General features: G+C 44.2%; 1 protein-coding gene across 1 annotated transcript in view; it reads right to left on the bottom strand.

Moving 5' to 3' along the window:
- AMMECR1 (AMMECR nuclear protein 1) overlaps positions 1-27,133 on the bottom strand; it is a 125,444-nt gene that overhangs the window by 77,639 nt on the left and 20,672 nt on the right. The window contains exon 2 of the mRNA XM_081179333.1: positions 15,048-15,612. Within this exon, the coding sequence (XP_081035459.1) occupies positions 15,048-15,612 (565 nt within the window). The remainder of the gene's footprint in view (positions 1-15,047; positions 15,613-27,133) is intronic.

Raw genomic sequence — 27,133 nt, 5'->3', positions numbered from 1 at the left:
TAATTTAGATGCTGCTTTTCCAAAAGCCTTTGTCAAGATTGGTATACCAAAAAGTAAATATAAAAAACCCTAATATTTCCTTATTGTCTTATGAATGCCTAAAAATACTCCAGCTTTTTCCACTGGCTTACAGAAGCTTAATATTACAAAAGTTGTGAAAAAGTGAACACACCTCCTACACACCCTCATGGATAATGCATCTCAACAGAAAGGGATCTGAAATAAGGCCTTGCCTTTAGACACTAAATGGGAGAAGTATCTAACAAGAAGGCATTCTAGCAGATAGAGCAGCTCTCAGCTGTTAAATGCTTTAGACAGCTAATGACAAAGACTTTGAAGCAAACCTGTAAGCTAATAGAAAGCCAATGAAACTATAACTAAACATTTGTAAAAGGCTGCTATATTTTACACCAGTTTGAAGCTTTTCAAATGTCTTAAGAAGGCAATGTTATGTAGACTGTTTTGCAGAAGTCATGTCACAAGGGTTTCATTGCATGATGAATGGCTGGTAATCTCCTATTATCTAGGTGTGTGTGTGTGGGGGTGCTGTTTACCCTTAAGATGGCAGTATAAAAAAAGGCACTGGGACTACAACTACCTCTTGATCATCCATGAGCAAAGAAAAGCTAAGTTGAAAAACATCCTCCAGCTGTGAGCCTAGCTCTTTAAACGGAATAAGTTCTTTAAAGATCCTACTGTATATCCTGCCATTTTCATTTTACAGTGGTACCTCGGGTTAATTCATTCCGGAGGTCTGTTCCTAACCTGAAACTGTTCTTAACCTGAAGCACCACTTTAGCTAATGGGGGCCTCCTGCTGCTGCCGCGCCACCGGAGCATGATTTCTGTTCTCATCCTGAAGCTAAGTTCTTAACCTGAAGCACTATTTATGGGTTAGCGGAGTCTGTAACCTGAAGCGTATGTAACCCGAGGTACCACTGTATTTGTATTAAGCACCATGTACTGATGCACATTAGCACTCATCCAATCCAATGCAGCCTATAGACAAATTGATTCAAGGAAGAGACAATTGCTCCTGGATCCAAATTAAAATCTAATGTTATTTTATAGGCACCTCTCTCAAAATTTCCAAACAAACCCAGTGTGATGGCCTGGGAATCTGATTCAGAGGCTGAACCAGAGGAATCCCAGCCTGCACAGGAGTCCCCGCCTCCAGGGCCGGCTGAGCCGGGGCAGGGCCTTGAATCTGAAGCGCCTGCACCTGTGCCGGATCCTCAGGAGCAGACACCAGATGAATCCACTCTGGCTCCGGAGGTGATTGAGGGCCTATTGCCTGCAGGTGTGCCTCTCCCAGCCCTGTCAGGGGAAGGTGAGCCTCCCCCTGGGTTCATTAACCCTCCAGCCTCTCCTGAGCTGCAGAGGCTCAGGGCAGAGAGGTGGAGGGAACTGGTTTCTCCCAGGAGGAGTGCTCGCCTTAAGGCCAGGAGAGGCGGGTCACCTGTGGGCCGGGACCGCCCCTGGCCTCAGAGAAGATAAAGGCCAGTCAGCCCAGTCCCAGGTTGTGGGACCAACGTCGTTGGAAACCTGCTTCTGCCAGCACCCAGACCTGTTCTTCCAGAGTTCCCGACCATGCCCGGCTTCTTGCTTCGGACCCCGCTTCGCCCTTTGTGGACTGTCTCCAGACCCTTGACCCAGGACCGGACTCTGACCACGCTTCACGGTAACCTCCTCCCCCCCGGGACCAGCACACCCAGTCAAGGTAGATATTCAGCAAAGAATACAAGTTTATGGAATTTCACAAATTGCTTCCTATGAGGTAGAAAATAAGTTACAGAAAACACCTCCAAATTCTCCCAAAACCTACAGGTGAAATAGCTACATTTACTGTCTTTCAAGACCACAAACACCAACAGGGTCTCAATTATTGGCCAATAATTTCCAAAATCTTGTAGATCAAATAATGGCTTTTCAGTGACATCTGTACCTCTGCCTTTTTAAACGTGGCCAACATACTACATTTGGCAAGTGAAGAGTTAATAACACAGCCATTACTGAAAGTGCAAACTTTTCCACACCAGCCATGTTGCCAATATCCAACAAGCAAGTGGCTGTGTGGACAAAACTCTTGTTGACCAATCTTCGGGGAACAACAGCTAAAACCCACCTAACCAAATGTGAGTGAACAGGGCATTAAACACTGCAGGTCTAGACTCTCCATGTCAGCAGTAGCCAAGTCAGCCCTAACACAGGCAATTTCATCTTCAAAGTGCCTGGCAAAAATGTCACAGCAAGCTGATGAGGCTTCTGTAAATGAAGAAGCAGGAGATTGTAAAGGTTCTCTCATTGCCTTAAAGAGCCCCACTAGACGGCCCTGAGCTGACACTGATGGTGAAGTAAGCCTTCATCACTGTTTCATAACCAGAGAATAGTCCTTTAAATAGACTCTATGATGCACGTTTAATCAGATTCAACATAAATTTGCCTGATTTAAAATATATTTGAGCTATTCTAAACTTTAAGGAGCATCAAATTGGTTCCCATGAAACCAAATTGAAGTTACTTGAGACCAAATATTCATGTGCAAGCAAAATTATTTATTTTTCATCAAAACATTAAGCACTGAAAACTCCTAACTGTCGCATTCCAGGGAGTGATCTCTAAATAGCTTAATGAAGGGAGTTCCATGGGTAATATATTCTTAGAGTAGTCACAAACTAACCTGTGGGTGGAATTAATTTCTGACACATTAATTAAATGCAAAGCTGAAACTCAATATTCTTCAGCTGATGCATCTGACAGTGGGCTTTGGCCCACAAAAGCTTATGCTACAATAAATCTGTTAGTTTTGAAAGTGCCACAAAACTCTTGTTTTCCCTGCAACAGAGAAATATAGCTAACCATGTGGAATTAAACACACTTTTGAGGATTTTCATGGAGTCACAGATTTTCCTTAGGGATATGTGCACAGTTTATTTACTCTAGAAGAAAACCTAAGAAATTACACCCACACAAAAACTATTGGGAAGAAAACCCTTATTAAAATCGAATGACAACTAAGGGGAGAGGGAGAAAATGGCAAGATCAAGTATTATCACAAAAGTGGGCCTGTGCAAGAGTCTCTTTCTTCTATTTTCTTTGCAATCTTTAATTCACAAAAGCAGGTGGATGATAGACCCTCTGCAATGAAACCATGTAATCAAAATTTTAAACACATATGCAGCCTTAGAGATAATTAGCTGGAGTTTGGGGGAAATTAAGAGGCTCTACAAACCCTGGCGCTTACAAAGGTTAAGAAGCACATAGGGGTCTATTTAAATTCAATACTATGTGCACATTTGCACAGGCAAGGATGCTTGTTAAGGGACTGAAAGGCAGTAGGAGGCAGAATCTTAGCATTCCTCAAACCCCAGAGAAATCCACCCAGAGAGCAGGTATTTCCTATTGAAGATACCAGTCCAGATCCTGAGGAGCGGCACTTTCAGGGGATGCTGCTGGAAAGTGGGAGCTGAAAAGAGACCATTTGTTTGAGTAGTTAATGGTGTGCAGCACTTTGAATCTCAAATAGTACATGTTAAATTACAAGATTTGAGAGTTTTTTAATAGTCAAAGGTTATATACATTTTATGAAACAAAATACATACTAGACTGTACTTGAAAGCCAAATCCTTCCCCAAGTGTAGTAAGAGAGACATAGCTCCATAGCAAAGCACATGCTTTGAATTCAGAAGGCCCCGTGTTCCATCCATCGAATCCGTTACAATGCTTCTCAAATTTGCGTCTCGAGCTGTTTTTTGGACTACAACTCCCATCCATCCCTGACCACTGGTCCTGTTAGCTAGGGATGATAGGAGTTCTAATCCAACAACAGCTTAAGTCCCAAGTCTGGGAAACATAGTGCTATGATGTGAGATTGCAGGTCTGAGAGAGACCTTTGCCAAGCGCCTTGTAAAACCACTGCTATTTTGACTAGACAATACTGAGTTAGATGGGCGAGTGGTCTAAGAAGGAGCCTTCTCAAGTATCCTGCACTCATCACGCTACTGATAATGGCTTAGTTTTCAGAGTTAACAGTGAACAGAGAAAACGCTCCTATTTGCTCCTCCCCTAGAGCAAGAAAATCAAACCATGATCCCTGACTTAGCTTTACAGCTGAACAAAGGATTGTGGTTTGTTTTTATCAAAAATTTGCTTCAAATTATGTTGTGTTGGGAGTGAAACAAACCGTGATCCTTGGGCTTGAAGGGCCAAACCAGGAAGAAGAGGAGTTTGGGTTTGATATCCTGCTTTATCACTATCCTAAGGCGTCTCAAAGCGGCTAAGATTCTCCTTTCCCTTCCTCCCTCACTCACAACACACACTCTGTGAGGTGAGTGAGGCCGAGAGACTTCAAAGACTAGCCCAAGGTCACCCAGCAGCATGTGGAGGAGGGGGGACGCGAACCCGGTTCGCCAGATTATGAGTCCACCGCTCTTAACCACTACACCACACTGGCTTGTTGCTTCCACTAGCAAAGGAGCAAAGCAGAAGCTATTTGAATGTTCACAGTAAGGCATTAAAATATGGTCCACCATGACCCGACATGGCTGCCATGGAAAAAACAGTAAGAAGAAACAGCCATGAGTAAGAACACAAAGGCACCAAACTTAGAATGGGATAAGGTGTTCTTGCACTTGGAAAGGCTACTGTTTCTGGACCCTACCAAGAGCTGTCTTCAGAATAAATCAAGGGGCCTCCAGGAAACACAGGAAGTCAGAGACTGGTGCTATGCAGCATTCAAGCTATTCACCATAGCTCTTAACCATAGGTACAAGAGCAGCACTAAAATTAAGTTAAGTGGCCAGTTTGGCATTCTGTCATTTCAAGCCTAAAAATCTATTGATCAAACAATCAAGACAATTTGTCTTGTCAGTATGGAAGCTGGCACAGAAAATCTACCTGGTGAGGGGTATAGACTGAACAAATTTTAGAACATCTGATAAAAAATGACTAAGTTCTTGCAGTTTAATAGCTTGCTTTGAACCAGTGTCTTTATTCTGTTTGTGTTTTCGTATCCCCTGAAAACACAGTTGAAGCTGAATATTTTGGCAGTTCAGATTATTTTAACAATTCAAAATTTTTGTGAAGGCGTGCCTTCTGCTAGTCTGGTGAAAATCCATTCAGTGTTCCCAAAATTGTGTGGTTTCAAAGTGCCTGTTTTAATGAGCCATGTAAGCACATAACTAAGGCCAAGTATGACAACACAGCTCTGTTTGGCAGACTGAAGCTTCCCTGGTGGAGCTTTCTTCCCAGGGGTCAACAATTTCATTCAGCACTGCAAGGGCTCACACAACCTCTAGCAAGCATGAGAAGGTCTAGGCTTCTTCTCAGGGCAAGGCGGGGGGATTCCCACTCCCTCCCCAGCCACAAAGATCAGAGGAAGCCTGGGATTTACTTTGGCTCTATGCCCACTAGGAGTTCGGACTACCAAGTACAAAGGCTCTGCCTTCCCCTTTCAGCTCTAACTTGGAACTGGAAGGCAGATTTGGGTCAGTTTGTGCTGAAGTTCATTGGGTACTCCAAAAGATCAGCAAACGACAAAGCCCAAGCAAGCCTTGCCTCTATCCCACCAAGCTGGATGAAGGGTGGGGATAGAGACCAGAGTGGGGGGCTGATAATGGACTACACGGAATCCCCTACTAATCTCCAAAGTTATAATTGGAGAAGAGAGCAAAGACTTGTCGCCCAACTTTGCACTGTGCTTCAGATACACAGGGCAAGGTCAGCGACAAGCCTCCACCTAGCATTACTGGTTGCACAATGGATGTGTTGGTTAATATGGCATCACAGGTGAAGTCAAAATCATTAGCTGGCTTGGAGCAGAGAGAGCATTATATATACCATATTTTCTGCTCTATAAGACTCACTTTTTCCCTCCTAAAAAGTAAGGGGAAATGTGTGTGCGTCTTATGGAGCGAATGCAGGCTGCGCAGCTATTCCAGAAGCCAGAACAGGAAGAGGGATTGCTGCTTTCACTGCGCAGCGATCCCTCTTGCTGTTCTGGCTTCTGGGATTCAGAATATTTTTTTCTTGTTTTCCTCCTCCAAAAATTACGTGCGTCTTGCGGTCTGGTGCGTCTTATAGAGTGAAAAATGTGGTATATACTGATACAATGGGTAGCTACAACCATAGCAACTATGGACTGTAGAACGGTAGATGATTTCTTGGTGACACAAAGGATTTTTTTAAAAAGCAGAGAAGAATACACTGAGCAACTACGGAACAAGCTTATGGCGAGCAGGCATGGTATTTAGTGAACTTTGTTAATAAAACAGACTGAGCATGAGAAATACTATTATAGAGGGGGAAACCTTATCAGTAGAAATGGTGGATTTATTCAGAAAACTATACTGGCAGAATAGAGACTGTAAAAGGAAAACTAACTCCTGTTTGTAACTCATTTTATTTTAGGCACTTTTGCCCCAGTTTTCAAACATGTTCACACGACAACTATAATTTTATTTCTTACATTTATCCCACTTTTCCAACAAGGAGCTTGAGGTGGCGTGCATGGATTCCCCCCCCCCCAACACTACTCTGTGGTAGGTTAGGCACACACATGCATGCACAGCAGGGTGGATTTGATTTAAATCAAAATGATTTAAATCGTGATTTAAATCACTAGTCAGTAAGACTTGATTTAAATCTCTCTCTTTTTACAAAAAGGCATTGCTGCTGGTATAATCTTAATATTTACAACCAGATGAAAGTTTCATTTTTGGAATAATACATTTTCAGAGGAGTTTTTACAGTTATATCAAAAATTACTGATTTGGTTATACTATTAGAAATACATAAGACAGATAATTATGAAATTATTGTGAGGTTTAATAAGTTAACTGTTTATATTTGGACAACTTTTCTACTGTACTTTATTGGAAGCAGAAAAACAATCATTTCCTTAATAACAATTTAAACAATTTATTTAACTAAAACAATAACATTATAGCATATGTCTCCACGTTTGTTAACTGATGTGGGTAAACATTTTTTTGAGCATACATGAAACACCTAAAACAAATCCTTATTTCCTGGTGGCCTTTGGAATATAATGTAACTTAAACAGAAAACTATCTTTACAAAGATTTTTTCCTCCAAAAGCATTTTATTTTAAAAATCCAATTTAGATTTTAAAAAATCCTTTTTTAAAAAATCATTGTTTTTTATCGACCCTGCACACACACACACACACACACACACACACACACGGGAGGGGAGAAGGGAGGGAGGGAGAACCAAAATCACCTAGTGAGTTTCATGGCTGAGTGAGGATTTGAATATGGGCTTCCTCAGTCTAGTCTGACACCAATGTTAGAAATTGAGATAAACCTAGGTTATGGAAGCAACAACGGAATGCCTAGGCGTGCTCTTTTATAACAAGAATACAAAGCTGAAAATGAATGAGCTGCAGCTAAAATATCTTTCATTTTTCACATGGTCTAGTCCAGGGGTCTGCAACCTTTAAGACAAAAAGAGCCACTTGGACCCTTTTTCCGAAGAAAAAAAAACTGGGAGCTGCAAAACCGGGAAGGTGACGTCGGGACAGTGCGTGACTAATGCACGCACCGCCCCCATGCGACGTCACAGCCAGTACAGCGCCCGCCACAGTGGGGAGTTTCGGGGCGCACAATGCACCTCCTCCCCTCGCTAGTATCCGCCCCGGAGCCGCGGCAAAGGTGTAAAAGAGCCACATGCGGCTCCAGAGCCGCAGGTTGCAGACCCCTGGTCTAGTCCTTCCCCTGCCCTCCCCTCTAATATTCTTAAGAGGGTCTCTTCTCCAGTCTTCAGAGAGTAGCTGGAAGTTGGGAGGCAGAAAAAGGTCCTCCTTTCCTTCCACTCTGTAGTTTTAATCTGAAATCTTAGGAGCAGTACTGCGCCGAGCTCAGAAACTGCTTGCTCTAATGAATTCCCTGTCGCAAAATGTGCCTAGAACAATAATAGAAGTTTTGAACACTGTCTGACACTAACCACTGCACAAGCCTGCCTATGCAACGGATCTAAGAAATAAAGTAATTCTTAGCAAGAATGACATAATGGCGGGCTTTAATGATCCACAATCAATCACGAGTAGCTCAGATTACATTCAGAAGAGGAGCATATGTTTTGTTTAGGAATCACTGAAGAGTTAGGGATGCAGAAATCACTGGAGGAAGCTAGAAGGCTTAGATAAGAGACTTACTGGCCAGCCAACAAGTCAGCACATGGAATAAGGAGGCTGGGCATGTAACTCTCAAGATGCAGCACAGTAAGCTGCCTTATGCCAAGCCACAGCACTGATCCCTTTAGCTGCGTATTACCTACACCACTGCTGTTCAGTGGTGGGTTGCAACCTGATCCAAGATGGGTCACAACAGGAGCACTACTACCATGCAAAAATATTAAGAAATGGGTCCCCCAATGCATGTGTGGATTAAAAGTGGGTCCTGGACATGGTGGATAAAAATCAATGATATTTTTTTAAATCGGATTTTTAAAAATTTGAATCAGATTTTTTTTATTTGAATTGAATTTTTTAATTTAAATTGGATTTTTAAAATAAAATGCTTTGGAGGAAAAATCTTTCTAAAGATAGTTTTCTATTTAAGTTACATTATAGTCCAAAGGATATTCATCAGGAAATAAAGATTTTATTTATTAAATTTGTATACCACCCTTCATCCACAGATCTCAGGGAGGTATAAAACACTTTTGTTTTCTGTATCTTGAATCTGTCACCCTTATAGCTTCATTAGATGACCCTGGGTTTTTGTAGTATGAGAGGGAGAGAAAAAATTCTGCCAACTTTTTCAACACAATATTTTATATATATGATCCCTATTACCCTATTTCATTCTAAACAAAAAAGTCACTACTCTTATAGGGAAGTTACTCCAGCCCACTTACCATTTTGGATGCTCCTTTCCTGCTTTACAGCAACCAAAGCTGTAGCCGCTGTGAGGTAACTGTTCTCTCACCATACATTTGTAGACAGGAGTCTTTCCCAACCCTACCTAGAGATGCTTAGAATTGAACATCAAGCATTCACATGGCCAAGGACCTACAGGTTTTCCCCAAGATGTATTTGCTGAATAATAAGGTATTCGCTGTTGCAGACAGTGGATGAGTACAAGAGTGCAGCAATACACATCAGCAGCAACCCTAGTAGGGTGCATGTCACTACTAAAACGCAGTGTGTGCATTTTAGTTTGTCATACAGCTTGCAGGGTATGGAATTTTTACAATTCCTGGTCCAGAAGAGGCTGAGGAGGAGGAGGAATGGAATGGGAGATTCAGGAAGCTGAAGAAGCATGGAGACCACCAAAAGGCATAAAGTGTTTCTTGTTTTTATATGTTTTTGAAAGTGGAAGCATTTTTGGCAGGGATGCATATTCTCTCTCCCTCTCTTTGTTCCTCTCCCACAGCTTAAAATATTACTCATCAACTTCCTTGGCTTCTGACATTTTAGCAGGCATTGGTCACATATCTCAAAGCCTACCTTTGCAGACAAAAGGGAGTAGAAACTCTCATGAAAATTCAGAATTCCAGGAAGCTGAATTCTATGTTCAGCACATCACGCTTAACTCTCATGGAATAGCAGCATAGGTACTGCCCTGGTAACTGTGGAGGCTCAATGCACAGGAAGAATTTTGGTGAAACTGAAGCCAAGACAGCTTGAGAAAGACAGCAGTCATGTGGTAAGCCAACAACTACAGTTGTTTGGATGTCCAGAGAAATGGAGGGCACAGTTACACTTGGCTTTCCATCTGGCCAGAGTCTAAACCAGCTGTCTCTCATGTTACAGCTGCTATGGGGAATACTATACATTGGAAACCACATGGAAACTGGCCATCTGTTTCAACCCACAGTTGCAGGAGGGATAACCAGAGATTACAACTTCACCAGTGGCCACTAGTGAAGTGATGCATCTATAGGACCTAGAAACTGTACAGCAACTGAATGATGACAAGAGGGGAAAGGAATTTTCAGTTCACTGAACACATGAATACAATACAGCGGTATTTCTGCATAGCATAATGGGAGGCTCAACCTGAAGTGAAGGCTGAAAGCAAGATAAGACAGCATTCTGTAAGTGGGACAAGTGGGAGCTGCAACAAAATGTGGCTGTGTATCCTCATCTCCTGGAATAAGTTCAGATTTCCTGTCAATCAGCCAGCCATGCCCTCCTCCAGGATACTTGCTCCGCCGCCACCCTTCATTTTTCTATTCCAAGCAACATTCAACATTCCATAGCTACTAAGTATGCTCAGTCTAAACTGATCTGTTGGGGTGTGGCATTGCTTTTTAATCTATTTAGGTTTTCAGTTTGTTTTTTAATTGTACTTCTTTAAATCTCAACATTCCACAAATCTCTCATTCCTCCGTTTTGGCTGCATTGTTATCGCACTCACCATCTGAGTTTGGTGTTGAACAGAGTATTCTAACGCAGGTGGCTTGGAAGTACTTTGAAACATATGGATAAGGTAAACTAGCTACGATGAGGCAAGCAATTCATAGAAAAGAAAATAAGGTCCCTGATTGAACAGAAAATGTTGTGTGAGGGGTGTTGTGTTTTCTAGGGGCAATGTGTATAACAGCTGTACAGCATTTTTCTATGCCACACGAAGGTCATAATCCTGTGTGCTATGTTAATCAATCAAGAACAATTGCTACCTCCCAAGCTTCCTTATTTTTGTTCAGTAACCTGGATTAGAATCCCCACTTCACCCATAAAAGCACATTGAAAAACTAAGTAAAATATACTTTCTTATCCTTTTACGTTCCTATTTGTAGGACGGTCATACAAAGGATAACTAATGTGGTTATGTCATGGCAAAAGTGCATCTTTAAGTTAAGAGGTTATGAGAACTCATAACTTAACTCTGATACAGCAAAGAGAAAATTAATTGGTCTAATGCCACACTGAACAGAATACAGAGACAGATATGAGATAGTCAGGTTTAGCTTTGGGTTTAGCTATGCAGATTTCTGGCTTCAGAGGCAAAAAGATCAATCTCCAAGACAAAAATATCAAAAAATATTCTGATAAATAGAGTTTGGTGAAGCACACAGTAGATTCTATGCAAAGCAGCAAACAGTGCTTATTATTATTGCAATGGTTTCCTATATAGCAAATTTCTTTGAATAAATTATCAATATACTGTACATGGTTATGGATATACACTGCATTCAGCTCCTTACTTAGCCATCCAGCTCTCCCTGAAGTGGTCTGGGTCACTCCTGGTCTAACCATTTTCAGGCACTTTTCACAATCCCCTTTACACAAATGCAAAACCACACACACACACAAAAACTGCTTCAGGCTCAGCCCTTTACAATCACTTCACACAAATAAATCCAAACATACACATAATGCAAAGCACTACAACCAACCACTACATACAGGTTGTTGTTCCCTCTTGCCCCTACACCCCCATTTCCCAGAACTACTGGCTTTTGCAAGCTTCCTGAGGCTTAAATCCTGCACCTGAGAGTAAGTCCCATTGAACTCGATGAACCTTAATTCTGAGCAGGCTAGTACTGTATAAGATTGTTCTGTCAGTCTGGCAGCAGATGATCATTCAACTGAGAAGCTTCACCTGGCACAACCTAGCCCTGAATGTGTGTTGAAATATGACTTGCCCTTACTTAAATGATGGGTTGAAATTGAAATTTTAAAACCTCACATTTTTATGGATACACAACAGATTTTCACCAAACCAGGGAGAAGAAGACCTCTGCAATTTCCTTGAATTTTTGAGTGTATCTAAACCAGCAAAAGGGAAAAACAGAAGGTATATTTTAGATGTGCAAATAATTGTCACAAAGTGGATAAATTTGCACTTATTGGGGGAATCTTTAAACAACTGCTGTATCTCAGTAATTTCTTATCAGGTTTTATTTTTAATGTGGTCAATTTATAGTGTGCTTAGCATGAAGATTTTCTGTGTTAACATTTAGATAATTTGGACAAATAGTCTTGATTTTATTAGGATTACAGTGGCAAGACATTACAATAGCAGAATGTCATTTGATCTTTCCACCTTAACTATACGGCAACAATGTTTCTGCAATATAGAGTGAAGATCCTTACTAGCAAAACCTGCAATACAGGTTCAAACATGTAAGGATGCTAGTTGCTATGTGGAGATGCATGGCTTGGGTAGCTGGGCTCCTCCACTCAGGAAGATGGTGTTCTACCTTTCTTGGACTGGGCTGTACTCCTCATAAGAAAGAAGTCTGCAGTCTAAGAATGTTCCTGGATCCAGCTGCCACTGTGGGTCCAAGTAGCCCCTGTGGCATAAAATATATTCCATCAGCTGCAACATCTCTTGGACATATTTAGCCTCAGTATATTGGCTTCCTGGGACACAGGTGGTGCTGTGGGTTAAACCACAGAGCCTTGGACTTGCCGATCAGAAGGTCGGCAGTTTGAATCCCCGCGACAGGGTGAGCTCCCGTTGCTCGGTCCCTGCTCCTGCCCACCTAGCAGTTTGAAAGCACGTCAAAGTGCAAGTAGATAAATAGGTACCACTCCAGCGGGAAGGTAAATGGCGTTTCCATGCGCTGCTCTGGTTTGCCAGAAGCGGCTTAGTCATCCTGGCCACATGACCTGGAAGCTGTACGCTGGCTCCCTCGGCCAATAAAGTGAGATGAGCACCGCAACCCCAGAGTCATCCGTGACTGGACCTAATGGTCAGGGGTCCCTTTACCTTTACCTTATATTGGCTTCCTAGAGCATGACTATCTACAATGAGTTCTCTTCTGGGTTCCCTCCCAGTCTGGGCAGTAGCCTGAGAGATAGCTTTCTCAGTGCTGGTACCCTGTCAGTAGAATTCCCTTCGCTGGAGCCTACACTGCCAAACTATTTTTTACCTACTATCTTTGGTTTAGGCACTATCTCTTGGAGTAACTCAGTGGTAGCCAACACAGTGTCTACTAGATATTTTGGACTACAACTCCCATCAGCTCCAGCCAGAATTGCCAGAGGTCAAAAACACCTGGAAGGCACCACATTGGCTCTCCCTGACCTATCTCAAATGGCTGCTGTGAGAGTAAAAGAGACAGGGAACAACTTGTATGCCACCTTGAGCATATTATATAATTATAATAAATGTTATTGAGTTTTTGCTTGTGAAAAACAACCTGAAAACATGGTGGTATATGATTTTGTTTTAAAACTAATAAATGAGGGGCTGTACTTTGAAAGAGGACATCCACTGTGAATTTTATGCTTGCTGTGGGGTGGTGGGGGTGGAAGTATTATGGGGTGAATGGTCCTAAAGGGACATTAGTGAAGTTGGAACTGAGGACCTTTTTCCCCCCTCCTGCCGGTGTAAGAAGCCAAGAAACACAACTGAGGTAGCTACAGAACTGCTCACTGGAGAAAGAAGGAGTTATATTTCAGCTAAGAGAAAGCTATATGGGAAGGAAGTAAGGGATTATTCACTAAAGGTTGCTGCTGATGAAGCAGTTGCTCTGAAGGCAAAACTATTGAATTACCTTAGCAAACTCTACTACTAAACCCCCTTTAGCTACGGTAACAGAATGAAGGGGAGAACTGGCAGGTGAGAGGAAGGATACATAACTTTTCTCATGCCAATGAAACTCTCCATTGCAGCCACCTCAGTCCATTCCCCCCTCCTTAGCTGTGTTTACTTCTGTTCTCAAATGGGGAGGGGGGGTGTATTCTCAGATGAAAAACTTGCAGGTGGATGGAAGTGTCAAGGATTCTCTTTCTGCCTGCTAGTTCTTCCCTGCATATGCCACCCTCCCAAGCTCCCGTACAAGCACTCCACCCAAGCTCCCGTACAAGTACAGTATGAGTGTTAGGAGACAAACAGGGTGAGGAAGCAGCATCCTGGGAGATCTGTTAAGTCTTTACAGGGAAAGCAGAAAAAATCTGAAGGGTGCTCACAAGATGTGTTTGTTGGGGTACACAAAGGGGTTGGGTTGAGCCATGTAGAGGTGTAGGAGCATGTAGCTAGAGGGAGAAGGATGCTATCCACTAGACGAAAGCAATTTCATTCAGATGCACTGAAATATTCACTATTGCTTACAATAGAAGAGTAATTAGGGATAATGGGTGGGGGATCCCTGGTACATATGAGATGGGAGCACTGTTGGGATCTAGGTCAGACGTTTTAGGCAGGGTGAAAAATACATGGGGGGGGGAGCACACAAGGACAGTAACAGTGGAAAGGAGTGCTATCAGGGATAAAAGGTTGTGTGTTTCTATAAAGTAAGAAGGCTTTTAGGGATTGTGAGAATGGCTGTGTGTGTGTGTGTGTGTGTGAGAGAGAGAGAGAGAGAGAGAGAGAGAGAGAGAGAGAGAGAAGTTGTTCTTAGAGCAGGAAAAATATGGGGGATTCTAACAAAAGTAGTTGGAGCAGCACACTGGAGCAACAAGACAAACTGGAGAGCTACCTGCTAGTCTGGGGGGGGGCTCTTACACAGAAAGCAATCGGTTTGGGGTTACATTGTGCTAGAACAAGAGGAGCATTATGTATTGGAGGGTCATTGGGGAGGGTTGCCGGATACTTCTTGGTACACTTTTTAAATATATACTGAGAGAGGGAAAGCTTGCTTCCAGTATTGTTTGCATTAACATACGTGCAATCACATATCCATACTAACGCTACCACTTTGCATCGCTGTAAGCATACTTACATTAGTACACTTTTCAGGCACCCACCTTACAGCCCAAACCTGCACTACGTGGAAAGGAGCTTACTGAAAGGTTCAATGAATGCACAGAGGGATCGCAGCCATTATAAATATTATGAATTAGAACTAGATGGGAAAGCGGGTGGGGGGAAGAGTACACGACAGGCAAACGACATGGGGGGGGTGTCCTGCAGACTTCTGGCTTTTCAAAGAGGGGGGAATAAATAAAACTATGAGCTAAAGGTCATTAAAGAAGTAACCCCCCCACCGCCTTCCCCACCCCATGCATACATACACACACATACTGAACTTAGGGAGGGGTCTTTCCAAGGGGAGGCTTCCCACCCGCAAATGCAAGCACCCTTTTCTTTCCGCGGACAGGAGAGGGGGGGCACCTTCTTCACTTACTAAGGGTCGTTGGTGAAGCGGGGGCTCCGCGGGGGCTGGTAGCCGTACAGGTGACAGTAGAGCACGTCGAAGCAGAAGCAGCACATCTCGGCCGACACCACCATCTTCCTGCAGCCGCCGGGCCCGACCCCGGGCGAGGAGAGGAGCGAGGCGGCGGCCGGCGCGGAGAGGCCTCCTGGTCCCGCGCCGCAGCTGGGCGGCAGCGGCGGGGAGAGGGCGCAGCCGGGGGAGCCCCCCGCCAGCCCCCCGAGGCCGTTGAGGCGGGGGGCGCCCCCCGGCAGCGCAGGAAGGGACCCCGGCTCGCCGCAACCTCCCCCGGACGCCGCCGCCGCCCCGCCGCAGTGCGAGCTGCTGCCGCCGCCGCCGCTGCCCGGGCCGGCCGAGCCCGACGGAGGGGAGCTGGAGAGCTTCTGCTTCTTCACCCCGCAGCAACCCGCCGCCATCTTGGAGCCGTCTCCCCCCACGCAGCGCTTCCGACCCATGGCGGGGGGGCCGCTCCGCCGGCCGGGGGACGTGCGCCCGCCCGCCCCGCCTCCGCCTCCGCCTCCTGCCGGGCCCGCTCCGCCTGCAGCCGGGGAGGAGGGGAGGCGGGCAGGAGAGAGAGGAAGGGGCGAGCGGAGGGGGAGAGAGAAGAAGGGAATGCGAGGAGGCAGGAGAGGGACGGGGGGAGGAGGTGGGGGGGTGAGGAGAAGAAAGAGAAGAGGGAGAGATGCGGGGAAGTGGGGATGTGAGGAGGGAAGGAAGAAAGCGGGGAGGAAAGGGAGAATGTGAGAAGGCAGGAAAGGGAGAGAGAGAAAGAGAGGGATGTGCGGGAAAGAGTAGAGGGGACGCGGGAAAGGAAGGGCGAAGGACGTGAGCGAGAAAGGGATGTGGGAAAGGAGGGGATCGAAGGGAGGAGGAAGGGGATGTGGGGGCAGCAGATGAAGAAAGAAATGTGGGGAAGGAGGAATGAAAGAGATGGATGGGGGGAATGTGAAGAGAAGCGGAAGATGGGAAATGGAAAGGTAAAGATGAAGGAGCGGTGTGCGGGGAAGACGCGGCAGAAGAAGGAGCGAGGGACGATTGAATGGAAGGAGGGAGAAGAAGGACCCAGGGAATAATGGCCGAGCAACAAGGATGAAGGGAAAGGGATGTGGAGGAGAACGGAGGGAGGAGATGTGTTGGGAAATTTAAAACGACAACGTGGGAAGGGGGGGCGTTGATGTACACAGTGGGGAAAAGAAGGGGTATAACGAGAGAAAAAAGAAAGAGCAACATTAGTAGCCTCCCCCTTGTCCCATTTTGACAATCCCCTCCAAATACTGTATTTCCCCCTCCCGCACTCCACGTTCGTTTCCCAGTGTCAGCAAAGTCTTTATAGCCTCAGCTTACGACGGTGTTTGGTTTGGGCTTTTTTTTCCTTTTCGTTTTAATTGCATTATTAAAAACACACAAAAACCAGGTATACTGTCTGTAAGGTTGAAGTTCAGCCTGCCTCCCAACCACCCCTCCCTTCGGAGAGAACTGAAAAATGCCCTACTAAATAATTCACATGACCTGAGTTGGCTTAGAGAAGGAAGGCGAAATATATAAGTCTGAGTCAGCAAGCCAGAGCCTGGGAGGATCCTGTTTTTTTAAACACCATCAACCCCCAAAAAAACAGCAACGTGCAAGCTGCTACCTGCCGTTGGCTACCTTATGACTGTGATCTATTTGGCGGGAAGGGTTCGCCCATGGCTCCCAAAAACACCACCAGAGAGAAGGACATCCTTTATAAGCAAGGTGAATGAGGCAGCCCAAGAAGTGCATACATTTTTTTTCATTGGTTTTAGAATGATACATATAGACAAGCAAAATAAAATAATTATTTGGAACTGTTCTTCCTTCCTCTCTCCCCACCCCACCCCAGCTTTTAATATCGCCCATTGACACGTAACAGTTAAGTAAATAAGACAATCCTATGTATACTTAGTGGGGGAAAGTAATAGCTGCCTTTGAGGCTTCTTCCTAAGGGCAAATGGACAGTGAACAACATCCTCCATGTTCAAATCCTGTAGTTTCCCACAAGAGCCATAGGAAGCTTGACTATTTTAAAACCAGGCCAGTGACATGAGTGTGAGATATAGGGTGTATTTTTATATATCTGAGCCTTGAAGCAGGGGGGTTAATCTAGTGTGGCAAGATGTCATTATGTTCAGGGAATGGCCTTTAAGGCAGATCATACCACCTCTGCAGCTTCATCATGCATTGCTAGAGCAACTTATTTTAAAGCCACTCACAACCCCTTTTGATTAATTGATATATTACAATACTTCAGCACACAGTGATCAGGTTCAGTTCAAATCCAGAATGCTGTTTTCGTTATGGCAGGCTGATCTACATCCACACTATACACTTAAAGCTATTCACTATACACTTATATATTGCTTTACCAGTCATGGAGAATCCTGGGGGTTGCAGTTTGTTAAGGGTGCTGGGAACTGTAGGTCTGTGATGTCAGCATGCTGAACATACTACAGTTCCCAGGATTCTTTGTGCAAAGACTTGATGGTTAAAGTTGTTTAACAGTGCTTTGAATGTATGGTGATGCAAGACCAGCCCTCCAGGAAGCTCTCGAGCAGAATATTTAAGGCAGCAGCTTTCTTTGCTTTTTTGTCCACCTGCCGTTCTGCTCCTCTACCTGTAGCTGGGGTGGGGGCAGCACTAGCTTCACCTCAGTATGCCTCTGAAGCACTGCCACTGAGAATGCAAGTGGGGAAAGTACTCTTGTGCTCAAGGTTCTGCTTGTGGGCTTCCCATAAGCATCTGATTGGCCACTGTGAGAACCAAATTCAAGATTAGAGTTATTGGCCTCATCCAGTTGGGCTCTTGTGATGTGAACCTTAGAGGTTCTCTCCTTGTCCTGTGCTTGGTGATGTCAGTCTCTTTTTTGTCTCCATTCACCTGTGTCCCAGTTTACAGCTTGCTTTTACTATCCCACAGAATTCAGGGAGGTTAAATGATAACTCCCAACTGCTCTACATAGCATTCAGCATTCTGGCCACACTAAATTGGGTGGACTGCTTCCTGAGATCAACATTGTTAGGGCACTAGCTGTAAAAGGGAGCAGAGGCGTAGAACTCATTAAGCGTCAAGATAGATATGTGGTGACCTTACAGAAACAGTGACTGTGATCTTAGAATACTTTAAACAATTATGAATGATATACTCCAACTGAACATGATTAATCATTTTAGGGTCCTTAACAACTCTTCTGTATATAGAAGGCATTTTTTATTTTCATTTTTAGGATGCATAATGACAAAAATAGAATAGCGATTCGTGCAGTGAGAAAATAGTACATATCTTGTTTGTTGATGGTTTCTCACCTTGGTATTTTTAAAAAACACGTTCTCCTGAGGTTCTTTTCTCTCAGAGGAGGATAAAAGCACCAAGGGGAACAAACAACAGATAATGAAAGGTTCTGTAGTCCTTGCCCACAAGCTTATGCTTATGCTTTTTTAAAAAAAAACACCACCCACTCACTCCTCTTGTTATATGATTGAGGAAGGTCAATGTGTAAACATCCAGATCTGCTGCCGTAAAATCTAGTTTGTTCCTAAGAGACCTCTCAGAATTTGAAAAACTAAGGCTTTGATGATATAACCAGTGTGCCTGGAAGTCAGCCACACTGAACTCAGTAGGACTTATTTCTGCGTAGAGATGCCTAGGATTGTGTAGTTGTAGTAGTAGTAGTAGTAGTTTTATTATTATTTGTACCCCACCCATCTGACTGGGTTGCTCCATCCACTCTGGGCAGCTTCCAACAAATATAAAGCATAATAAAACATCAAACATTAAAACCTTCCCTATACAGGGCTGCCTTCAGATGTCTTCTAAAAGCTGTATAGTTATTTATCTCATTGACAATTGGTGGGAAGGCGTTCCACAGGGTAGGTGCCACTCCTGAGAAGGCCCTCTGCCTGCTTCCCTGTAACTTTTCACCAGAGCTGCCAGAAGGCCCTCGGTGCTGGACCTCAGTGTCCAGGCTGATTGATGGGGATGGAGATGCTCCTTCAGGTATACTGGGCCAAGGCCATCTAGGGCTTTAAAGGTCAACACCAACACTTTGAATTGTGCTCAGAAACATACTGGAAGCTGAAGTAGCTCCTTTAGGACTGGAGTTATATGGTCCCCGCATCCACTCCCAGTCACTAGTCTAGCTGCTGCATAATGGATTATTTGTAGTTTCCGAGTCACCTTCAAAGGTTGCCCCCCATAAAGCGTAGTGCAGTACTCCAAGCAAGAGTTAACCAGTGCATGTACCACTCTGGCGAGACAGTGTGCAGGCAGGTAGGACCTCAGCTGCTGTAATAATGCAGCGGAGTTGGAAATACTGTTTTTCCTTTTTTGCAATAACAACTTTTATTTTTCTTTCTTTTTAATTTACCCAGAGACCCTCCAAAATACATTATGAAAGCCTGTATTCGTGTACATACACCACAACTTATAACAGTGTATGTCTATAATACGTCTACTTATTAAGTGATCCAGAAGATAGTATAAAGTATTTGAAACTGGTTTTTGGTTTTCTGGATAATTTGTAAATGAAATGAAGCTCTACCATTCTCCTGCAAAGGTAGCAAACAGCAAAGTAGTAAAACCAGTCCTTTTTTTTCTGGTGGTACTCAACGAAATGCAGTACCGGCACCTTCCCCCCCATCCAAGGTGAATTGTACCCCATTTTCTTTGACTGGCTCACTTCCATCCTAAGGAAGTGTTAATATCTATCAGTTTAACAAATTGTGAATCATTCCTAGCTGAAACTGCCTTGGGGGAGCAAATCTGGGCAGCTGTTTCAACAAAGCACACAAGTGCTACATAATGATTGAAGAGAACAAGAAGATGCATCATGTAAGAGCAACAGGGGGTGGGGAGACAAAATGTAATTATCCAAACTGTAATATTGCCCCAAAAGTATCTCAAAGGAACTGTGTCAGTCACAGTGAGCCTAAACTGCAGAGTGTTTGTCAAAATACACCTTTGGCATGACAGCGCTCTAATAGGAGCCTAAGCACCTATGTCATCAGAGGAGGATGCTGGGGCAGAAATCCAAGGGTTCTCTCAGCATAGCTGTCTGGCTTACTACATTTAGGAATAAAACACACTGACCTCTAAACAGTGCCAGTACCAGGCTATTTTGTGCCCTTGGCAAGGGTAACTACTTGCACACACACCCCGAAACAAATTGCTAACTTCAGTTTTCAAAAAACCAATGTCTTGTAGAAAAAAATAAAAAGCAATTCTAATGAATGAGTGACTTCAAAAATGATAAAATCCTTCAAAAATATAAGTAAAATGTTATCAGAAATTTATAAAACAAAAACTAATCTATCCAAAACTATGCCCCTCAAAGGTCAGTACTGTGCCCCTCTGAGGTCTGTGCCCTGGGCGGCTGCCTAGTTGGCCTAATGAAAGCACTGGCCCTCTGTAAAGCAACCCCTGCAGTAGGACCATTAAATCCAGAGATAAAAATTGCCTAAGTGCATCCCACCACTACCATGAGACTGAGCACAGAAGGAACATTCCACCCACTAAACTTGAACCTAACTTCTGGATGGGATTTCCTCCCACTCAAGTGCTGAGCTAACATAGCTCAGTTACAGGCACACCAACTCCTAGGGCCAGAGGTGTCTTCACCCCCCTCAAAATCTGCTGGCAGGGGGCTAGGCCCCCTCAATTTTGAGGGGGTGTAGGAACCCAAGCACGGTGTCAAACATGGCATGTTTCAGTGGCTAGCTTCTGAACATGAGAGAGGAAGCCACACTGCGCTGGGCTCTGCACTTGACCTCCCCCCAATGATGCAACGTTGAGCACCACACCGCCCCCCAATCTTGGGTGCAAGACAGCGCCTCTGTTCAGGAATTCTTAGAGACCAAATATGGCCTCTTTTTTCTTTGAAATTATGAAATTGAGGTCGTGAGTGTAAGAACAGTAGCAAACAACCCTATATATTGATCACATTAAATGTAAAGAACATGGTCTACACCATGTGTAGTCAACATTTTTATACCTACTGCCCACTAATGCGTCTTTCTTGATGGTAAAATTTCCTTACTGCCCACCAGTGCTCAATGGAAGGAGGATTCAGCTTGTGCCGTAGAACCCCCTACCGCCCACCTAGAATCCTGAAACGCCCACTAGTGTGCAGTAGGGACCAGGTTGACAACTCCTGGTCTACACAATGCTCAGCACTTTAAAATCCTATTGATTTCAGTGGACCATGGGTAACTTTCCCATTGATATCATTGGCAACCTCAAAGAGCTTAAGGTTGTTTAGATCGTTTCTGTTAACTGTTAAATCAGAGGTAGGGACCAGCAGGCCAGATCTTCGTCTCCCCTTGCTCTGCATGCCAACTTTGGCAGGTGGTGGGGAGGCATGTTCCTCAAAGGAAACATGCTGGTGAATCAGCACCTAGCAGGATAGAATTCTCTGCTCATCAGTTGATGGGTAGAGGGTTCAGCCCTGCTCTGTGAAGGAATCTGCTTCACCAACATTATCCTCAGCAGGATGGACCTTCACCCATCCTGTCACCCAGTGGCATCAACTGATGGACAGGTGGGCATCATTTGGGGGAAATGACATTGCTGCCAAACTGGGGGGGAATTGGATAGAAACTGATATAAACAATCTCTCTAAATATTTAACGGTGGTTATTTCTATCAGTTTCTATCCTTCTCCACGTGCCTAATAAGAGTCCGAGGAAAAAATAAATATATAAAAAGCATTTTATGTAACACTGCAATATTATCTGTGTCTACCCAAAGATAAGCCCCGATGGGACTAATTTCCAGATAAGTGTTTATGGGATCACAGCCTAAAGGCATATATAAAAAAAGATTCAAGTTATTTCACCTTGGCTTAATCCCAGCCGTTAAAAATGTTTTGTTGAGTATTTGTTTTTCTTAAAGATTTCTACATTGGCCTTCCGCAGAGTTTACAGAGCAGTTTACAAAAACAATATACAACTTGGCCTTACACAGATGGGATCCATTAAAACGAATGAACAAGAACTTTTAATTTCAACAGGTCCTCTCTCAGCAAAACTTCAGCTGAGTATTACCAGTGTGTTTTTTTAAAACTGTCATTGCTATTTCAACTCTTTGCATTGTTCGTTAAATGTCAAAATGGGCTGTCACATGGAAGACGGAGCAAGCTTGTTTTCTCCTGTTCCCAAACCAATGGATTCAAGTTACAAGAAGTACTGATGGTAAGAGCTATTTGACAGTAGAATGGATTCCCTTGGGAGGTTGTGGACTCTCCTTCATTGGAAGTTTTTAAGCAAAGGTTGGATGGCCATCTGTCATGGATGCTTTAGTTGAGATTCTTGCCTACCATGTTACATACCACCCCACAATTGTCTGATGAAAATAGGGACATCAATGACAATGCTAATGATAAATAAAAATAAAAATAATACCCCACCCATCTGACTGGGTTGTCCCAGCCACTCTGGGTGGCTTCCAACATATATAAAAACTTAATAAAATTTCCCTATATAGGGCCGCTTTCAGAAGTCTTCTAAAGATGGTATAGTTACTTATCTCCTTGGCTCTGATGTTGCATAACTCCATACCCTCTAACATTTCTCCAACAAAAATAGTGACGTCCTAAGGAAAGGTGGGACATTACAGGATCAAATCAGAAACTAGGGCGCCTTCTGTAAATCTGGGTCTGTCCCTGAAAAATAGGGACATTTGAAGGGTCTGCATGTTAAAGTCCTTATAAAACAACAACAACAGCGACCACAAAATAATGGAAACTTATGGCAATTCAAGCCTCCCAAACATCAGTAATATCCAGTTCAACCTAAAGCTGGAAAGCAACTGCTCACTCAAGAACCTTTCCCTGGATTATAATTTTTCATTATTATTATTATTATTGCAAAGTGGCTTTCAATTCACCTGGTTATTTATGACATTAAGATAATCCAATGGATGACAGGTAACAGGTGCAATGGCAGCTGTGAAAATATTTGGTTTCCTCCTGCTGTCACAGTGATCTATGTGACAACCTATTTCAGCACAAGCCACACACCACCTTTGCTCCAGGTGTTTCCTTTCTTGTTGCATCTGCCTCAGGCCCTTTAGAAATCAGATAGACCTGTGCTGAAGAAACAGGAGAGAATGTCTTGGTAGAACAGTCAACCTAGTACAGTGGTAAAGGTAAAGGGACCCCTGACCATTAGGTCCAGTCGTGGCCAACTCTGGGGTTGCGGCGCTCATCTTGCTTTATTGGCTGAGGGAGCTGGCGTACAGCTTCCGGGTCATGTGGGCAGCATGACTAAGCCGCTTCTGGCAAACCAGAGCAGCGCACGGAAAAGCTGTTTACCTTCCCGCCAGAGCGGTACCTATTGATCTACTTGCACTTTGATGTGCTTTCGAACTGCTAGGTTGGCAGGAGCAGGGACTGGGAGCTCACCCCGTCATGGGGATTCAAACCGCTAACCTTCTGATTGGCAAGCCCTAGGCTCTGTGGTTTAATCCACAGCACCACCCACGTACCTCCTAGTACAGTGGTACCTTGGTTTAAGAATAATTTGGTTTACAAACTCCGTAAAACCGGAAATAGTGTCTTGGTTTGAGAACTTTACCTTGGTCTAAGAATGGAATCCGAACGGTGGAAGGGCACAGGCGGCAGGAGGCCTCATTAGGGAAAGTGTGCCTTAGTTTAAGAATGGTTTTGGTTAAGAACAGACTTCCGGAATGGATTAAGTTTGTAAACTGAAGTACCACTGTACTGTATTCCCAAACTGAAAAGGCAAAATTGGCAGAGTAGTTTCACAGACAGTGGGAAATTTTTCTTGGAGAGTTTTCTGTTAAATGTCTAGTGGCTCATCTACTCCAACCTCCTGCAATGAAGGAATCTTTTGTCCAAAGTAGGGCTCGAACCCACAACCCTAAGTCTGAACATGACTTGAACGCCATAAGGCTAGCAAAGCAAACACATAAAAGAATATTGTTATAAGTTTGAGGGTGCTAAATGTCTGCATTTAGTAAATGTTGGGATTTAAAACAGGATGTCAGACTTCTTTGTCTTTCGATGTGTGTTGTGCGGCAGACATCCCTTATCCTGGTGGATCAACAAGTATGCAATAAGCATAAAAAAGTGTAAAAGGTAATGGAGTCAGATTAATTTTTTGTGAGGTGATGGCTTTGGGATAATGAGTCATTAGCACATCAAAAGAGTGAGGCCTTGGCTGATGTTAGAAAAGGAGGAAAACCTGGGTGGAACAGTGTGATGCAAGCTGACAGGAGAAAGGGGTCAGAGGAGTGGCATAGGGTGGGTTGCCGGTGCCTGGGGCAGGCAGGCCACCATCAGAGTGACCGCCCAACTAAATCCAAGCAGGGCTGAGCTGCGCTGCCTGCCTGTCTATGCAGGGGTTGAGCCCAGCTGGCCGATTCAGCCCTTGGCAGGAGAATGCCCCTGATGGCCGCAGTGAGGAGCGCCAGGCCGGGCTGCGCCGGGGATCACCCACAGCCCTCTATCTGTGCCCATTCACCGTGGGCCTGGGTTTCTCGTGCCATTGTCCAGGGACCACAGCCTGCAAGGAGCAAGCTTCGCTGGGGTGGGGCAGGGATCCCTGCAGAAGCTATGAAAAAGGCAACTTCCACGATAGCAATCATTAGGAAAAGAACTGAAAATAAAATTGCCACTATCAAAATGGCATAAAATTATACAAACCTAGATTTGTATATTGCCATAGTTCAAGAAGTGAAAATCTGGGCATGAAAGTTGTTGAGCTAAAAAGAAGAAGTTGTGTTTTTTTTAGCTATTTCCCCAGAAATTTGCCAAAAAGGCAACATTTCCAATATGGGCTGCTATACACCCGGGTTTTACCAGACATCTTAAACGGTTGCCAAAAATTCCACCTGGGTACCCAGATGTATGGCAGCCCTGAGAAACCTACATGGTGCAACTGCATTTGCAGTACTGTCGACAGTTCTGGTCACCTTACCTCAAAAAAAGGAAATTGTAGAGTTGGAAAGGTTTCAGAAAATGATAACCAACATGGTCAAGGCGATGGAAGAACTCCCATATGGGGAAAGCTTGCAGCTTTGGAGACTTGTTGGTTTAGAGCAGAGCTTTCCAAACTGCGACACATTAGTGTATCGGCTGCCATGTAAGTATGTCATGCAGTCGCTCTTATAAGGGGTTAGTTTAACCTCCGGTTTGCTAGTAAAACTGAATTACTGTGTCATGAATTACTGAATTACTGTGTCATGAAATGATGCATGTCTGAAAAGTGTGTCACCAACATAAAAAGTCTGGAAAGCTCTGGTTTAGAGAAAAGGAGAGCTAGAAGTAACCTGATAGAAGTGTATAATTTGACACATGTATGGTGTAGGTAGAGAACAGTTTTTCTCCCTCTCTCATGACACCAGAATTTAGGGACATTTGATGAAGCTGGATGCTAGAGGATTCAGGATGGATTAAAAAAAGGACTTCTTCACACAGCACATTGTTTAGCTATGGGATTCACTCCCACAAGAGACAGTGACGACCATCCACTTGGATGGCTTTAAAAGAGGATGAGGCAAATTCATGGAGGAGAAGGCCATCAATGGCTACTAACCCCGAGGATATGTTCTGCACCACAGCTGCAGGCAGGCCTGTACAGAGGTGGGGCAGCAGGGTACACTTGCCCTGAGCCTCAGAGGGCAAAGCTGGCCAAGGACTCCTGGCAGGGATTGGCTGCTTTCTGTCTGAGTTTATAGTTTTATTCTAACAAGACTCCTGCCTTGGGCCTCAGACAAGCTCTGCATGAGCCTGATGGGAGGTTGTATGGTTCTGAATACAGTCATACCTTGGGTTACAGACGCTCCAGGTTGTGTTTTTTTCGGGTTGCAGACCGCCGAAACCCAGAAGTACTGGAACGGGTTACTTCAGGGTTTGGGTGGTCACGCATGCACAGAAGCGCTAAATCGTGCTTTGCGCATGCGCAGAAGCGCCAAATTGCAACCCGTGCGTATGCAGACGTGCATCCCACACGGATCATGTTCGCAACCTGAGTGTCCACTGTGCTAGTTGTTCAAAACTGGAAGTGAGGAGAGTGCTGGTGCACTTACATCCTGCTTGTGAGCTTCTAATAGGCTATCTGGTTGGACACTGTAAGAACAGGACGCAGGGCTAGGTGGGCCACCGGCCTGATCCAGCAGGCTCTTTTTATGTTCTTATGTCTTTACTTTTACCATTGCTAGCACCACTGCAAAATATTTTAGTACAGAGATGGGGAATCTGTTTTGTCTCTCAGGTGTTATTGAGCTGCAGCTCCCATCAGCACCAGTGAGTACGGTTAAATGATCAAGGATGGTTATCTAATGGTAGGACCAGTCCTGACAATGAATGAGAGAACCTGAGCTCACTGGGTGTTCCATCTATGCTTTAGACTACAGCAGGGGTGGGGAACCTGTAGCTCTCCAGATGTTGCTGGACTACAACTCCCATCACTCATGACCATTGGTCATGTTGGCTCAGGGAGCTGGAGCCAAACAACAACTGGAGGGCCACTGTTTCACCATCCCTGCAGTAGGGCATCCATTTGGAAGGGAAACAATCTACAGTGGTATCTTGGGTTACAGATGCTTCAGGTTACAGACTCTGCTAACCCAGAAATAGTACCTCGGGTTAAGAACTTTGCTTCAGGATGAGAACAGAAATCGCATGGCAGCAGTGGGAGGCCCCATTAGCTGAAGTGGTACTTCAGGTTAAGGACAGTTTCAGGTTATGAAAGGACCTCCAGAACGAATTAAGTTCTTAACCCGAGGTACCACTGTAATCAAGACTGGCTATATATACAACCACATCTACCTAATTCAGAAGAGATCGTCTACTGAAAAAAAAGACTCTGCTTTTTGTCCTCTGAAATCTATCCACTCTGAAAACCTGCCACATTTTTATGAGTCTCTAGCTTCAGGTAAATTATTAGGATATACTGTTAACTGTTTTGTTGCCTGGATGTTTCTTATTTTATGACCTCATGATGACTCCTTTGGTTTCTCCATCTATATAATGTCTTTCTATTCCACTTGTTTTTGCATATTTTCTATCCTCACCCCCCCCCCCT

This window comes from Podarcis bocagei, assembly GCF_964188305.1.
Source record: "Podarcis bocagei genome assembly, chromosome: Z".
In the NCBI taxonomy this organism is placed as follows: Eukaryota; Metazoa; Chordata; class Lepidosauria; order Squamata; family Lacertidae; genus Podarcis; species Podarcis bocagei.
The sequence above is the reverse complement of the archived record's forward strand: the minus strand, read 5'-3'. Positions and strand labels throughout refer to the sequence as shown.